General features: G+C 46.4%; 1 protein-coding gene across 1 annotated transcript in view; it reads right to left on the bottom strand.

The window, feature by feature from the left end:
- Window positions 1-17,313, bottom strand: part of AP1M1 (adaptor related protein complex 1 subunit mu 1) — a 149,364-nt gene that overhangs the window by 64,713 nt on the left and 67,338 nt on the right. The window contains exons 6-7 of the mRNA XM_082243511.1: window positions 17,158-17,284; window positions 9,010-9,152 (exon numbers count right to left, since the gene is read on the bottom strand). Coding sequence (XP_082099637.1) covers window positions 9,010-9,152; window positions 17,158-17,284 — 270 coding nt within the window. The remainder of the gene's footprint in view (window positions 1-9,009; window positions 9,153-17,157; window positions 17,285-17,313) is intronic.

Here is a 17,313-nt window from a genome sequence, read left to right as displayed (position 1 = left end):
AGACTCCGATAAGCCCTGGCTATTAGCAGGGTATGGAGGGGGCAATGGAAGAGACCCTCAGCAGGATCGCTGTGGTCTGGCCGAGAGAGCCCTGCTGCCGCGGGTGGCCTAATTTTGCCCGAAGAGACAGTCCGGTGATGTGCCTCTGGGACCCTTCTCTGCTTGGGCAGGGTGGTAAGCCCTGTGATGGGACTTTCTTTTTATTCTTATTTTTTTCCTGTGTGTGTTTGTGTGCTAACCTTTTATTAGGCTGTTCTTACTCACTGTTTTGCAGTTTGTTTCCATGCTTTATCCCACCTTATTGTGTCCATTTTGCATCTGTCCGGTGGCTCCCGGTCCCGCCGCGGCCGCCGCTTCCGGGTTGCGCGGCTCTTCTGCGCATGCGCAGTTGCTGCCGGTCACTGGATTCGGTGCGCATGCGCGGGGGTGACGCGTGACGTCACTCGCGCATGCGCAGCAGCGATCGGCGGCCGCGAGGCGGCGTATTTAAATTCCTTAATTTGTCAGAGCTGGTGGGAAGGTCGGCACGTTATACAGCCTCCCCCAGACTCTGACTGGCGGTTTTAAGGTAAGATTACTATCTTTTGAAGGGCTTGTTTGGCAATATTTTGACTTGGGGTTAAGGATTAAGCTATTTATGTATCCTTCTCAGCTGTAAGAGTTTCTTCGCCCCTCTGTTATATCGATTATGGACACATCTCCGCCCCCTAGTGGCCAGCCCGCTCATACCAGGTATGTGCTGGGCATTTGGGGGGGGGGGGGGCTTTGTGTGTCTCTCTCTTATATGTCGCTACATGTGTCTGGCTCCAGCTCTTCCAGGTCTGACCACCAGCCTAGCGCACGCAGCGAAGACAGACATTCAAAGTCGCATCACCGGCACTCCTCGTCTAGGTCCAGGCGCAGCTCCCCCCATAATAGGGGACGTGATGGCAAATCTTCTGGTTCCACACATCATGGCCGTTCAGAACACCCGCATGGGAAGAGATGCTGGGGTTGTGGTACCATAGTAACTGACGGCTCCTCTCTGTGTAAACCCTGTTATACCCAAGCCACGGGTGAAAGGGAGAAGTCGGATCATCATATTGAGGAGGTGGTGCGCAGAGTCCTCAAAGACTCTTTAGCTGAGTTACAAAAGCCAAGTACTTCTGCAGGGCCATCCCGCTCTCCGGAAAGAGATCTTCTGGTTCTTTTGAGTCCTCTCAACCCAGCCATCCTTCTATCCTTCCGTCAGGGTCCGAATCTGATTCAGATTACTCCGGTTCAGGATTTGAGTTCAGCCTTGTCTCCCCTCTAGTGAAGGCGGTGAGAGAAGCCCTTGAATGGGAGGATCCGGCTGTCTCCTCCCCAAAACAAGGAAAATATTTCAAGCAACTATGCAAAGAGCGCTTGGACTTTCCATTTTTAGGGGAGTTGGGAGATATAATTACAGAAGAGTGGAGCAAAGTGGAAAGGAAGAATTCTCTGACCACAAAAATGGCGAAGTTGTATCCATTTAAACAAGAAAAGGTGAAGTACCTGGAATCTTCCCCAAGTGTGGATGCAGCTGTGATGAGTTTGGTCAAGCATGTCACCCTTCCAATGGAGGATACAGCCTCTTTTAGGGATCCGTTGGATAGGAGGATCGACGCTGACCTTAAACGAGCATATCTTTCGGCCGGCATGGCCTGTAAGCCAGCTTTGGCTACAATTTCAAAGGCCATGGAAGTCTGGATTAATGCCCTCGAGGGCACGCTTGGAGGAGTTTCGGAAGAAGTGCTCCAGAGCTCCCCAATCCAGGAGCTGAAGATGGCTGCGGGTTTTCTGGGGGAGGCGTCTCTAGACACCATTCGCCTTCTGGCTCGAGTTATGCTGGCTTCGGTTACGGCTAAACGTGCCCTTTGGCTTAGGCCTTGGGTTGCTGATGCTGCTTCCAAACAGGCATGGTGCTGAATCCCCTTTGAGGGTTCTTCCCTCTTTGGGAACAAATTGGATGCAGCCATAACTCAGGCCACGGGTGGAAAATCTGGGTTCCTACTTCAGGATAAACGTCCAGGCGCTCAGAAGCGCTCTTTTCCGAGAAGACAAACTACCAATCGTGCCAGGGAAGCACGCAGCTACAGACCAGGCAAGTCCTACGGAAGAGGTTGGAAGTCAAGGCAATCCACCTTCCAGAAAGGCTCTAAAGGAAGGCTCTTCGTCTGGTGACCGGGAGGCCACCAAATCCTTTTGAGGTTGGGCCCGTCCAGGCCTTCCCGGTGGTGGCCAGGTTGCTCCAATTTTGGGAGGTCTGGGCGGCCTTGATCCAGGATCCCTGGGTGTTAAACATCGTGTCCCAGGGACATTCGTGGGCGTTCGACAACGTTCCCAAACCCAGGTTTGTCGCAACCTCACTTCCTCCTTCGGCAGAAAAGAAGAAGATTCTTCTCGCCTACGAGTACTCCTTACTGGTTCAGCGCGCTGTTGTGCCAGTTCCCAAGGCAGAACGAGGTTTGGGAGTCTATTCACCTCTGTTTCTCGTCCAAAAGAAGAACGGCACCTGGCGTCCGGTAATAGACCTCACATATCAACAGGTCTATCCATCAAGAAAGGTTCAAAATGGAGTCCCTAGTCACCATACAACATTCGATTCTCCCAGGAGATTGGTTGGCATCGATCGACCTAAAAGACGCGTATTTCCACGTTCCCGTGGCAAAAGAGTACCATCAGTTCCTCCGGTTTGCTGTAGGTCATGCTCACATGCAATTTACGTGTCTTCCCTTCGGGCTCTCAACTTCGCCTCGCACGTTCTCGAAGACCTTGCTAGCAGTTAAGGCTCTCATCAGGACCAGAGGCATCAGATTGCATCATTATCTGGACGATCTCCTCCTTCTGTCCCAGGACAGGCGTCAGTTACTCTTACATCTGGTGACATCTAAGCTTCAGGAATTCGGTTGGATTCTGAATCTAGAAAAGAGCCATCTGGTGCTTCTTGGGGCACTGTTCAACACTGTGAAATGCACCATTTCCCTGCCAGAAGAGAAAATTCCTGTAGTCCAGAGCAGGGTTTCTCACGCTCTCGCTGCCTCTCGTCTCACTGCTCGTCAGTGTCTAAAGGTAGTAGGGACGCTCGTAGCCACCTCGCCCATGGTGAAGTGGGCTATGTGGAAGCTGAGACCCTTCCAGAAGGGGTTTCTCCAACAGTGGTCGACGGAGAATTTGTCACAGGTTATTCACCTGACCCTATTCATGAAGGGATGCCTTCCCTGGTGGTTACGCCGTACAAATCTGACCAACTGCCACTCAATCGCTCCAATTTCCTGGATTACGATCACTTCCGATACCAGCAGTACCGGTTGGGGAGCCCACTGTCTGTCCGAAGTGGCACAAGGCAGATGGAACTTTCCAGGTCACGGAGTGGTGTCCAACATTCTAGAACTACGAGCTGCCCTCAAAGCCCTTCAGGCTTTTCACCATCTAACACAGGGGGCCTCAGTGCTGCTAAGGATGGACAACACCACGGCAGTGGCTTATGTCAAGAGGCAGGGAGGAACATGCAGTATGTCTCTCCTCCAAGAAACAGAGCCGATCATGACATGGGCTCAGCACCATCTGGCCAATCTTTCAGCGGTCTTTGTTCCGGGAGTGTTGAATGTGGAGGCAGACTTCCTATCCCGTTTCCAACTAGACAACAACGAGTGGTCCCTCCATCAGGAGGTGTTCAACTGGGTGCTGTCCCTGGGGATTTCGCCGGAAGTGGATCTGTTTGCGAGTCCACGCAACAAGAAGCTTCGGAAGTACTACACGAGATTCAGAGATCCTCGAGCTTTCGGAGTGGATGCCCTCACGGACAGGCGGAACTTCCAGTCTGCTTATGCTTTTCCACCAGTACCAATAGTACTCCAATTCCTGCGGAGATTGAAGATGGAGGGAGTAGAGATTGTGGCCGTAATCCCCTTCTGGCCCAACAGGCCATGGTTTCCCCTGCTGTCCCTTCTCAGCTTCAGGGATCCAATCCCTCTACCTCTCAGGTCGGACCTTCTATCTCAGGGTCCTACTCTGCACCCATGCCCTGCACGGCTGCACCTCAGGGCTTGGTTCTTGAGAGGGGGAGGTTGGAAGCTCTCGGATGTCCAGAAGAGGTGATCCCGACTCTCACGAGTTCAAGAAGACCTAGCACCAACAGGGTATATGAAAGGATATGGGCCAGGTTCATGAGTCATCAGGCCCAGAGGTCAGGTCCAGTAGGTACACCTACTGTTCAGCAGATTCTAAATTTCTTGCAATCGGGTCTGGATCTGTCCCTCTCGGTTAGTTCCCTCCGGGTGCGAGTATCCGCCATTTCAGCCTTCACCGGAATTCAGGGGGCAAGTCATCATCTGATTCAGCAATTTTTTAAGGGAGCAGTCAGGCTTAGGCCTCAGAGAAGGCCGAGATTTCCAAAATGGGATCTTCCATTAGTCTTGGACTTTTTTTCCTCAAAGGATGTTGCTTCCATGTCTATCAAGGATCTTTCGTTGAAGACAGCATTTTTGATGGCCATTACCTCCGCTAAGAGGGTCTCTGAGATACACAATTTGGGTCACAAAGAGCCTTTTCTGACCTTTTTTCAAGACAGGGTGGTCCTTATCCCTATGCTGGGGTCAAATCCAAAAGTGACCTCTGTCTTCCACGAAAATGCTGAGATAGTTCTTCCCACCTTCAGAACTGATGAGAATTCTTCAGTCCATCCTCTAGACGTGGGCAACACTCTAAGTCAATATTTGGAGGCCACATCCTCCTTCCGCCAATCGGATTTCCTTTTCGTTCTGCTCCATGGCAATAAGAAAGGAATGCGTGCATCTTCCAGAGCAGTGGCTGCGTGGATTGTTCAGGCTATCCAATGGGCTTATAGAGCGAAGGGCTTGGCTCCTCCAGAGGCGATCACAGCTCACTCTACAAGAAGCGTCGCTACGTCTTGGGCAGCTTCCAAGCACGTCGCCCTTGACGTGATCTGCAAAGCAGCATCCTGGCCATCTGTTAATACCTTTCTTTCCCATTATTGTTTTGAACCTGCTGCTTTATCTTCCGTTAATTTTGGCGTTCAAGTCTTGTCAGTTGACAGTGCCAATTAAAGTTTTCTTTGTTCAGCATCTTCCCACCCGGGAGTGTATAGCGAGTTATTTCCCAAACGTATGCTGCCATGGAGTCTGTCAGGAAAACGGAAAATTGATATCAAATACTTACCGTAATTTTCCTTTCCTGATGGACTCCATGGCAGCAGGAGTCCCCTCCCAATTCCTGAGTAGGCTAGTTACAGAACACTGATGCTGAAAGGGAGCTAAGATTTATGGGAGTGGGGTCCTATGAGGTAGGAGAGGAGGCGGGGCCTACCCAAACGTATGCTGCCATGGAGTCCATGAGGAAAGGAAAATTACGGTAAGTATTTGATATCAATTTTCCGTTTTTGTCAGCTCCCACTCTAGTTTTGAACATTCCACCATTCATTCCTATGGGACCAATTTCGCCACAAAAACGCCGGTATTTTGTGAACCATTCGACGAAACGTTCCACAAAGTATTAGCACTCCAATCGGGAATAATCCGCTCATTTCGGTATATTACTTGTCTATGTAGTGTAAAATCTGTGGGAGGAGTTAGGGTGGTAAATTTGGCTATAATAAGAATATATATGTGAGATAACAGTAAGTGTTCTTGCCATGCAAGAACACTTAATTAGAAGGAATAGTCCAAATTTAGTTGTCATCTAAACATTTGTCCTCATCAGATCATCCCATTCTATGGGGGCAACTCTAACATTTTGGATTTGCCCTCACGTTCTGTTTCAGTGACAAAAGGTTTCCAAAGCAAATGAATGAATCTCCCCAATTCAGACAAAGACAACATTAAGAGTCGGTTCACATATATGCGATGACAGACATCGTATGCGATTCGCATCGCACTGCTCTGCCCATCACGTGCGATGTCTGTGTGATGCAAATTCAGCCATAGATTGTATGGCTGAATTTGCATCGCATTCGGACACAACTTCGCACAGGACCCTTTTTTGGGTCCGCACCAGAATCGGATCGCATACAAACTGTCCTGGGGTTTTTGTCAACTTTGTATTGACACCCCCAGGTCGCATATGACAGTGTGAACTGCCTGCGAGTTGAATGCAATGCGGGAACCCACTGTGGATTCGTAGGGTTCCCGCATCACATGTGTGCAAACCGGAACTAAAAAAAAAAAAAAATCTAACCCCTCACCTGACACTAAAGCTTTTTTTTTTTTTTTTTTTTTTTTTTTTAAATATACCGTCTCTTAACATACACTTAAGTTTGTGGCACATGTCTGCAATATTTTGTAAGTGGAAAATGGAACATTTGACACCTTTAAGAAAGGGTTTATACAGTGCCTTGAAAAAGTATTCATACCAATTGAAAATGTTCCACATTTTGTCATGTCATGTCCAATGTAAATGTATTTTATTGGGCTTTTATGTGATAGACCAACACAAAATGGCACATAATTATGAAGTGGAAGGAAAATGATAAACTGTTTTCAAAATTTTTTACGAATCAATATCTGAAAAGTGTGGCGTGCATTTGTATTCAGCCCCCCTTCGGAGTCAGTATTTTGTAGAACCACCTTTCACTGCAATTACAGCTGCATGTCATTTTGGGTATGTATCTACCAGCTTTGCACATCTACAGAGTGAATTTTTTGCTCCTTCTTTGCAAAAATAGCTCATGTGGTCAGATTGGAGAGTGTCTGTAAAAAGCAATTTTCAAGTCTTGCCACGGATTCCCAATTGGATTTAGGTCTGGACCATTCTAACACATGAATAGGTTTTGATCTAAACCATTCCATTGTAGCTCTGGATGTATGTTTGGGGCCGTTGTCCTGCTGGAAGGTAAACCTCCACACCAGTCAAGTCTTTTGCAGGCTCTAACAGGTTTTTTTTCTAAGATTGCCCTGTATTTGGCTCCATCCATCTTCCCATCAACTCTGACAAGCTTCCCTGTCCCTGCTGAAGAAAAGCATCCCCACAACATAATGCTGCCACCACCACGGTTCAAGGTGGGGTGGTGTGCTCAGGGTGATGTGCAGTGTTTGTTTTCCGCCACAAAGAGCGTTTTTTGCTTTTAGGCCAAAAAGTTTAATTTTGATCTCATCTGACCAGATCACCTTCTTCCACATGTTTGCTGTGTCCCCCACATGGCTTCTCACAAACTGCAAACAGGACTTCTTATGGCTTTCTTTCAACAATGGCTTTTGCTCTTGCTACTCTTCCATAAAGGCCAGTTGTCCTGACAAATTCTCCCACCTGAGCTGTGGATCTCTGCAGCTCCTCCAGAGTTAACATGGGCCCCATGGCTGCTTCTCTGATTAATGCTCTCCTTGTTCGGCCTGACAGTTTAGGTGGACGGCCATGTCTTGGTAGGTTTGCAGCTGTGCCATACAATTTCCATTTTCAGATGATGGATTGATGGATGATGGAGTGCTCTGCGAGATGTTCAAAGCTTGGGCAATTTATAACCTAACCTTGCTTTAAACTTTCTCCACAACTTTATCCCTGACCTGTCTTGTGTTTTCCTTTGCCTAAATGATGCTATTTGTTCACCAAGGTTCTCTAACAAACTTCCGAGGGCTTCACAGAACAGCTGCATTTATACTGAGGTTAAACTACACACAGGTGGACTCTATTTACCAATTGGGTGATATGAGCAATTGGTTCCACTAGATTTTAGTTAGGGGTTTTAGAGTAAAGGGGGCTGAATACAAATGCATGCCACACTTTTCAAATATTTATTTGTAAAAAAAATTTGGGTAAACCATTTATCATTTTCCTTCCACTTCACAATTATGTGCCACTTTTTGTTGGTCTATCACATAAAATCCCAATAAAAATACATTTTTGGTTGTAACATGACAAAATGTGGAACATTTCAAGGGGTATAAATACTTTCAAGGCACTGTAATACACCCCATAAATTGAATTACTATAGCACTTTCCCCTCTTTAAAAGTGGTATTGGGAGTCCAAAAATAAAATTGGTGTGGAGAAAGACAGGGAGGAAGTTCTACTGACTTCTGAAAAGCTAGGTGGCTCTCTCTGGTTTCAATTTCTCTAAATTGCTTAATTGGAGCATTTGTTCAGCAATTTAGGTAAGCAGAAAGCCTAATCTGTATATCTGTTTCAAGTTAGTGTAATAAAGTACCGTAATTGGATTAGCAATACAGCCGGGCAACTACCATTTTCAGAAAAAAAATGATTTTGCGTTCTATTTTGCAAAAACGAAATGCTCCTTAAGTCTAGGGCTAGAGGATTAAGGTGTAACATTTACCTTATACAACCCTCGGGAAGTCAATGTCAGCAGTTCTGCATTGCAAGTGAGAATGGTGAAAGGTCCACAAGTTGGACCCTCAGAGAGAAAATAAAGGCACTGGCAGAGAGATAAAGAAGCCATTACAATTATAGCTTACTCCACTAGCCCTAGACTTAATGAGCATTTCACCTATGGGGGGGGTAGGGTTAAAGTAGAACTATAGGCAAAACGTTTTTTTGTCCCCCCCCCCCCCCCCCCCCCCCATTTAAGAATAGGGGAGGAGGGTTATAAACCCTGTCAGTTTGTGTTTTATTTTTGCTATCTGTGGTCCTTCATTTCCTGTCCTACAGCCAAAACAGGAAGTGAGAGGACATTCCGGAACTTAAGGGGATCCCTTGGGGGGCTTCCCAGGTCACCAGAACTAGTGCCCACATTGAAAAATTTCCCCTCTATTACTGTTCTGGAGACCATCCAAAATTTGAGATTTTCTTTTACTTTCATTTTTAATGATAATGGTAAACAGGACAAATAAGCTGAATCTCCCTAACTGGGGAAATAAAAACCTGACCGGTATTCTAATACATCTCAACTCTGTCCAAAACCAAAAAAAAGTTTTGACTTTAGCTATACATTTAAGATATAATCATAGCAGAACAAAAAAAAAAGTCAAAATAAAAAAACTGCCATAGCACTTGTGTGGTACCACACGCTAGCACAATTTTAAAACATACAAAAGACACTTGCATGAGTGTTCAATCGGTAAGACATTAGTTCAAACTCTCCATCTGGAGGTATGAAGGATATTGTCCTGTCATTTTCAAATCTGGATAGACGAACACACTGATGGAACTTGACATCTTCAAGCTCTACAGATTTGCTCTTCCCACCTAGAAGAATGTAAATCATACAGACAAATTAACCCTGGTCAGTTCAGTTACAGCTCCCAGCAAGACCTTTAGACATGCATTTTGTCTGTCAGCATTTACTGTTCAACTTACTTTTAAGACTGAAAGTGCAGTTATGGACAGAATGATATTATAACAGATATAATTTTTGTACTGCATGGTTTATATTCTAGTACTTTTACATAATAAATTTTTTAGCATTAAAAGTATTCCATTGGCACAATTGCAAGGTATATATGAATCAAAAGGCACTGCAATGATTAACGGATAGACACTACATATACAGCTAAATGTGTGTTACCTAAAGAGAGCAGTTTCTCCCTAAAATTTGTTAAATTTGCTAGATGCATGAAGAGCCATGCTAGAAGCATGAAATGGAGAATGTGGCTGCTATACATGAAAACAGAGAATATTTCTGATTGCAATTTTGAAAAATGACGCAAAGCACAATGCAAGCTTCTTCAAATGTTCCAAACTGGAGGCTTTTAGTCCACCTCATCATAACCTTTCTGATTACATACTCTCTCAATGAATGAGATGTGTCACACCTTTGGAGATTAAAGTGGCCTCAAACCCAAAGCAAACATATTGTAGCCTACCAATTCCTAGATAGGATTGCTTTGTTTTGTTTTTTAGGCTTTTTTTTTTTTCCATTTTCCCCCGGTGATCCTGCCAGTAAGTCTGTTGCTTTTCAACAGAACAAACTGTCCTTCAGTGAATAGGCCTGTACCACCGTCTGTCAGATCCATCTGTAAATGGTTGCAACAGATGCAGCCAGTCCCTTACGAGGTCCATCCATAAGGACAAAAAGAGTGTTTGATTTTCTGAAGGCCACAGTGGTCTGTAATGGCTCGTTTCCACTGAGCTTTCTGGTACGGTTTGGTACGGTACGCTATTTATGCCGTTTCCATTATGAATGGTACCCTAATTCCGAACCGTACCACTTTTTGGTACCCTTTCGTTGGGGTACCAAGCACATTAGTACCGTAACAACAGGGTGGAGCTACACTCTGCAGAACTTTGATTGGTTGACAGAGAATCCTCTATCACAGCTTTCCTGCTACACCACGCCTATCATGAAAGGGTACTATTGGCAGTGGAAACGCAATGTGTACCGTTCCAGACCGTACCGTACTGAACCGAACCATACCGTACCACTCAGTGGAAACTATGCATAACTAAACCCTGATAGCCCGGATCACATCTGAAGAATGTAGAACATACTTCTTAGGATGCTGAGGTTTAGGACAAAGGGAAGGCAGTACAATGTCTTCATTTAACCGGTTCCCGACTGCCCGCCGACGATTTACTGTGGCCGTGCGGCTCTCCTGCGCAAACTGACGTAGACCTACGTCAGTCGCGTGCCTGCAGCTAGGGGGCGAGCGTGCGCCGATGACGGCGCGCTCCCACTCCCACTCGGTAGCGGGGACTCCGATGCACAGGGCAGGCGGCCCTGATTGCCACCTGTCACCTGGTTTCGTTCCACGATGAGAGAGAACGGTCATCTTTTGTAAACACAGCTGACCGTTCATCTCTCTGGAATGATCACAGAGCCCCTGCTATATAGGATCACAGGTCTCTGATCATTTCACAAGCCACGCCCCCCCCCCCCCCCCCAGTTAGAATCACTCCACTAGGCTCACATTTTCACATTTACCCCTTGATCACACCCACAGTGTTAACCCCTTTCCTGCCAGTGTCATTATTACTGTAACAGTGCATATTTTTAGCACTGATTACTGTAATAATGTCACTGGTCGCCCCCAAAAGTGTCAAAAATGTCAGTTAGGGGTCCAATCTGTCTGCCGCAATGTCGCAGTCCTGAAAAAAAGAAAAAAAAAAAAAAAAATCGCAGATCGCCGCCATTACTAGTAAAAAAATTTAAAAAAATGGCATAAATCTTTCCCGTAGTTAGTAGACGTAATAACTTTTGTGCAAACCAATCAAAATACGCTTATTGCGATTTTTTTTTTCACCAAAAATATGTAGCAGAAAACAAATTAGCCTAAAATGTTAAAAAAAAATTGATTTTTACATTTTTTTTTTTTTTTGAGAAGGTTATAAAGCAGAAAGTGAACAATTTTTTTTTTTCCAGAATTGTCGCTCTTTTTTTGTTTATAGGGCAAACAATAAAAAATTGCAGAGGTGATCAAATACCACCAAAAGAAAGCTCTATTTGTGGGGGGGAAAAAATGACATCAATTATATTTGGGTACAGCGTCGCACGACCGCGCTATTGTCCATTAAAGTAACGCAGTGCCGAATCGCAAAAAAATGGCCTGGTCATTAAGGGGGAAAATCTATAGGTCCAGAAGTGGTTAAATGAAAATCAGAAACCAGGAAGGAATGACGAAGTACCACCTTATCTCGGTGAACCACTAGATAAGGTGAGCAGCAAAACAAGGCAGGCAGAAGTGATAGCCACCAAAAGGCCAACCTTCTGAGACAAAAGCCACCAAGAAGGCAACCTTCTGAGACAAAAGCAAGCAGCAAAATCTCCTGAATTTTCACAAAAGGAGGTTTTGAAGAACAGACAGCACCAAATTGAGATCCCATGGCGATAACGAAGATCGCCGCGGAGGCACTAAATGGTGCACACCTTGAATGAACGTCCAGATAAGGGCATGCTTGGCATTGAAAATAGATAGCCAAAACCGAAACTTGGCCTTTGATAGTACCCAAGGCCGACCGCTGTTCAACCCCTTTCTGCAGAAAAACCAAAACCCTGGCGATGGAAAACATGCGAGGGTGCGCTTTCAGCGATTCGCACTATGTACGATTTCTACGTACGACGTTAGATTTTTTGAGAAGTTGACTTCCTAGCCTTCAAGAGAGTGGGAATTACAGACTCAGGGAGACCCCTGTCTCTCAACATCGGACATTCAACAGCCATGCCGTTAAAGCCAGCGACTGTAAAGCAGGATGGAAGATCGGACCTTGAGACAATAGATCTTCCGAGAGGAAGTCTCCAAGGGGTACCAGCGGCCAATCTTATTAGGTCTACGTACCAAGACTGACGAGGCCAGCCTGGAGCCACCAGAATGACTGCAATATTTTCCACCTCTATCCTGCGCAGAAGACGCGGCAGAAGTTTCAAACGGGGGAAATGCGTAAATCAGCAGATACTGATCACAAGGAGCCACCATGGCGTCTGTGGCATCGGCCAGAGGATCTCGAGACCTGCCTACGAATCTCTGCACCTTCTTGTTGAGACGAGGCGCAAACAGATCGACCTCGAGGGGTCCCCCACCGAACACACAGTTGGTGAAACACCGCCGCGTGTAGGGACCACTCACCTTGCTCAACCACCCGACGATCTTTCTTCCCAAGTAAGAATCTCAGCCACCTCCTTGGCCGCCAGGACACTCCTGGTGCCCCCCTGGTGATTGATGTAAGCCACAGCCATGGCGTTGTCTGATTAAACCTGAACCGGTCAATCAAATAGGCGAGTCGCCCAATGACTCGGACAAAGTTTGATCGCTTCGAGTTCCAAAACATTGATCGGAAGTTTTGACTCTTCCACTGACCAGGTACCCTGGGCACAGAGGTTCCCCAGAACTCCGCCGAAGCCCGTCAGGCTGGCATCCTTGGTTACAACCGTCCAGAACAACGGAAGGAAGGACTTGCTGGAGACTGCATCCACCACAACAGAGCAGATGGTGTTGTGGCTCAACCAAATCAAGGAGTCCAAGGACTTTGGATCCTTGTTCCACTTCACTAGAATCTTCTTCTGCAAGGGTCTTGTATGGAACTGAGCAAACGGAACAGCTTTGAAGTTTGACACCATCAGACCCAAAGCCTGCATGCAAACTCTGAGGGAAGACCGCTTGTTGTCAAACAACGACTGAATTGCTCCCTGCAACTTTTGTAGCTTGTCAGGGGGAAGGAAAACCCTCGCCAAGGCTGACTCCAGAATCAGGCCTAGGTGCTCCTGTCTCAAGACCGGAGTCACAGTGAATTTTTTGAAATTGATGTTTCAACCGAACTCTTGTAGAGTTCGGACAGTGACCTTCAGATTTTCCAACAGAACCGAATGAGAGTACCCTCTTAACAGGAGATCATCCAGGTATCCCAGTACCGCAATCCCCCTTCAGCGCAGCAATGCTAACACTGGAGCCAGAACCTTGGCAAACACCCTGGGAGCGGAGGCGAGACCAAAGGGTAACGCCACAAATTGATGCTACCGCAAAGCGAAGGAATTGCTGTTGTCCAGTGTAGATAGGGATGAGTAGATATGCGTCCTTGATATATTGAGGCCAAGAAATCTCCCTGATGTAGAGACGCCACTACTGTGCGGATGAACTCCATCCGAAACCTCTGTACCCGCACAAAGCGGTTCAGGGCTTTAAGATCTAGGATGGGGCACACCTTGCCTTCTTTTCTGGGCACGGTGAACAGGTTTGAATAAAACCCTTGAAAGCGTTCACGAGCTGGAACCAGCACAATAACCCCTTGTGACAGCAAGTTGTGTAAGGCCCCTCTCAAGTCTCTTAACCTGGCTGGAGACAATAGAAGATTGGACGGAAAGAACCGGTCGATTCGATTTTGTATTCGAAACAGATCAGATTGTGAACCCATTTGTCCTGAATCAAGAAGTCCAGGGTTCCCGGAAGAATCGAAGACGTCCCCCCACCCCATACTCGCTTAAGGCGCCCCTTCATGTAGACGAGGTCTTGTCTGCGGTCCAGATTTGCCGCCCTTGGGACTTACAGGACCATGGCTTCTTGGACCTTCCCGAAGATCTACACGGTTTACCTTTTTTCCTGTGACCCGGAGGCACGAAAAAAAGACGTTTATGAGCAGTAAAGGAAGGCCCCTGCCTAGGGCACAGCTCCTTGACTTTAGAAGATTGTGACAAATTAGTGCGCTTACCCTCCGTAATACCTTTGATCTGGTGGCTAGCAGCACCAGAACAAACCGACTGTACTTTTGACATCAGGTTTTACAGAAAAACAGCAACTGCGAGCCAGAGGGTCACGCAGGTGATATTTTATCCTGGGACTCCCTTTAAGACCGCGAAAAACGCAGTTTCCCCATTTTTACTGGGGACTCCCAAAACCTGACCAGAAACTTTACCAGAGCCCTGATAAAGCGTGCAGTCCTGGTCAGTGTCAAAATTAAAGTAACAGAAGAGCAGGAAGAGGAAGAAGCAACTCTGCCACTAGCATAGAAAACAATGCGCTGTATGCCAGTCCCACCCCTGGGCCAAAAGAAAATGGCTGATATATATTCTCAATGGGGAATCCTAGAAAATGGCTGCCCATACAAACTAATAGGAACACAGAGGTCATGAATCACAGCAAAATGGCCGGTCCCCATTCAAGGACCCCCCCGCCCCCCCCCCCCCCGGACAATCCATCCCTCTCAAACAAGTGCTGAAAAACCGGCCACATTATTACCCCCCCCCCCCCAGGTGAAAACCCACTAGGGGAGGGAGAAGCAAGGGGTACGCCAGATTAGACTTCCGGGGTGCTAGGGAACCGAGGGAGCCCCTAAGGTCCGACCATTCCAGGGCCCACCTCTAGGGGTTTTGAGGGGGACATTTTACTCAGCATACCAAGGTACAAGGCAAGCGCCACTCTGAAACAGATCACCTCCCACCCGGGATGGGGGTGATGTTAGCCAAGGGGAGTCTGCGTTCCAGGTCGTCTGCTTCCCGGTGAGATGATCCACTCACAGGCTGGTCCCCATCCATCAGGGCACTGTCGTGGTGAGGCCTAGTTCTGGACTACAACCTGCTCACGCTCGCAGGCCAGGCTGGGAGACCTTAAGGATCTAGATTATCCAGTGCGAATACCAGCCTGCTGTTGCTTGTAGTTCCTCTGGATCTTGGTCCTCAGGAACTAACTATAAAATAAAAAAAAAATTAAAAAAAATCACCACAAAACTTTCCCTGTTACAGCTAAGACCGAAGTCCCAGCAGGGAACTAGGTCCTATCCCTGTCACTAGGCAGAACAAATTGAGTATATCAGAGCCTGAGGGATTATGCCTGCTGGGACAGCCCCTATAGGCGTAGACAAGTTTTTTTTTTTCCGCCTAGTGCCTATCCATAGTGGGATATAGTTTATGATTAAGCAGAGCTGCGTCTGTCGATGAACAATAGAGAAATTACATATTTGGCTTTGGGTACAACAACACTTTAAAGCCAAAGTTTGGCTGTAGACTTTTAGATTAAAAAAAAAAAAAAAGGACCAAAGGCTTATACCAAGAAATGAGATGTGATAAGTCTTTGAAACAGAATAGCCAGGACCGAGGTATGCCCTGTGAAGATATTTGAGGCCAGACATCTCCACACTAGACTGGAGAAAGGCCAAAATGAGCCCCATCACATACTGTCGGATAAAAGTTACACACAACACCATAAGCATGTCATGCAAGATGGACACCTTTCTGGAGATTGACATTCTTGCCCTGAAAATAGTTGCAATTACAGAGTCAGAAACACCTACATGCCTCAGGACTTTGAAAGGATTGTAGATGGAACCCTGCCACAACCAGTCTGATCTATCTGGAAGTGCCCACAGCTCATCTGCAAAGAGATTTGCAATGTCTGCATACCATCTTCTCCATGGCCATACAGGTTCAAACTCCCTCCACCTTTATCCTGGACAAAAGAAAAGGAGGAAGCTGCAGCTGAGAAAAGGCATAGATGAAGGGAAAATTATACCAATGAGTCACAAGGGCATCCAACACAAATGCCTGAGAAACCCTGGTCCAAAAGAAACTAGTCCAGCTTGTTGTGGAATTTGGACACCAAGAGATCCACATCCAGCAACCCCACTGCGAACAACTCTGGGCAAAGGGCCCATTTCCCTAGGTTGAGCTGTCGACAACGGGCAATGTCCACCTGCCAGTTTTCCACAACAGGAAGTGTACAGCTGAGAAGGCCGGAATGTGTAATTTTGCCCAGAAGAATCAACATTGCTTCTTCCTGGTCCGCAAAATTTCTTATCCCTTCTTGATGGTTGATGTATGCCGCCACTGTGGCATTGTCCACTGCATCCTGAAGGGAAGACTCTGAAGGCAGATAGTTACATAGTTGCATAGTCTAGTTGAAAAAAAAAAAAAAAAAGACTAGTCCATCTAGTTCATCCAACAGAAGAAAAAAATAAATACCAGTGCAAGTAAAAAAAAGCCAGGTCAACAGCAGGAGCACCCCACTTTTTGTATTATTCCTCTTCCATGGGGTACTGCTGACTGAAATGCTTTGTTATTGAAAACGCCTTCTCTAGGCGAGGCCGATTTGCATACATAATTTCCTGCAAATAAGGATGCACAGGAAAAGATTTGTGATTTTTGGGCAACCACCAGGAGCCAAATCCATTGACCATTGGAGAAGACGAGTCTGGAAGCAGCAAAACACAGGGTGCCCACTGTGGTACTGCGAGACAGCCCTGAACCCGTGAGGTACCTCCTGTGGAGGACACATCCAAAACTTTCCAATCCCCATTGACTTCTCTCTCCTCCCCATTAGAGAACTCTTACAACAGCAAAGGGATGAGGAGGGAAGAGTGCCTAGAAGATGCATGTCCTATGAAAGCATCTTTGGTGACACTCCACAGGCACATCCATCATCTGAGGACACGAACAAAGAAACTGAGGCTTAACTGACCTGAAAGATGTTCTACCTGAAGGGAGATTCTGCCTCTTTTTTGGGCAGTGTCCATTCACCTGAAGGTAGCAGCATAGCCTGATCCATGAGTATGAAGTGCCCTGTGTCATGTGATGTATAATGAAGAAATTCTAGAAATTTCAGGAGAGGAGCCTGTACAACTGTGCAATGCTGAAAGCAAGGCTGGAGTTCGGCTTTAAAGGCTCCATGAAACAGGAAGAAAATGTGGCTTTTTACGTGTCAGCAGAGCACTTTAATAGCTGTACAAAAAAAAAAAAAGGAATTGGATATGATCGGAAAGCATTATGATTAATTTGCTGTGCTATTAGACAACAAAATATTACTATTGCATCAGGAAAAGTTAGTTTACTTACGGCCTGTATTCTCGAAAAGAACCTTATCATTTAATCCAAGGCGTAATTCAGGCATTCCTGAGAGAAACACCCTCATTTTGATGGATCCAACTATTTCACTGCGCAAGACATTTCCATTTGCGCTCACCTACAAGAGGAAAAAAAGAGCAAAATGAA

This window comes from Pelophylax lessonae (assembly GCF_965119305.1).
Source record: "Pelophylax lessonae genome assembly, chromosome: 1".
In the NCBI taxonomy this organism is placed as follows: Eukaryota; Metazoa; Chordata; class Amphibia; order Anura; family Ranidae; genus Pelophylax; species Pelophylax lessonae.
Note: the sequence above shows the minus strand (reverse complement) of the source record. Positions and strands in the feature narration are given on the sequence as shown.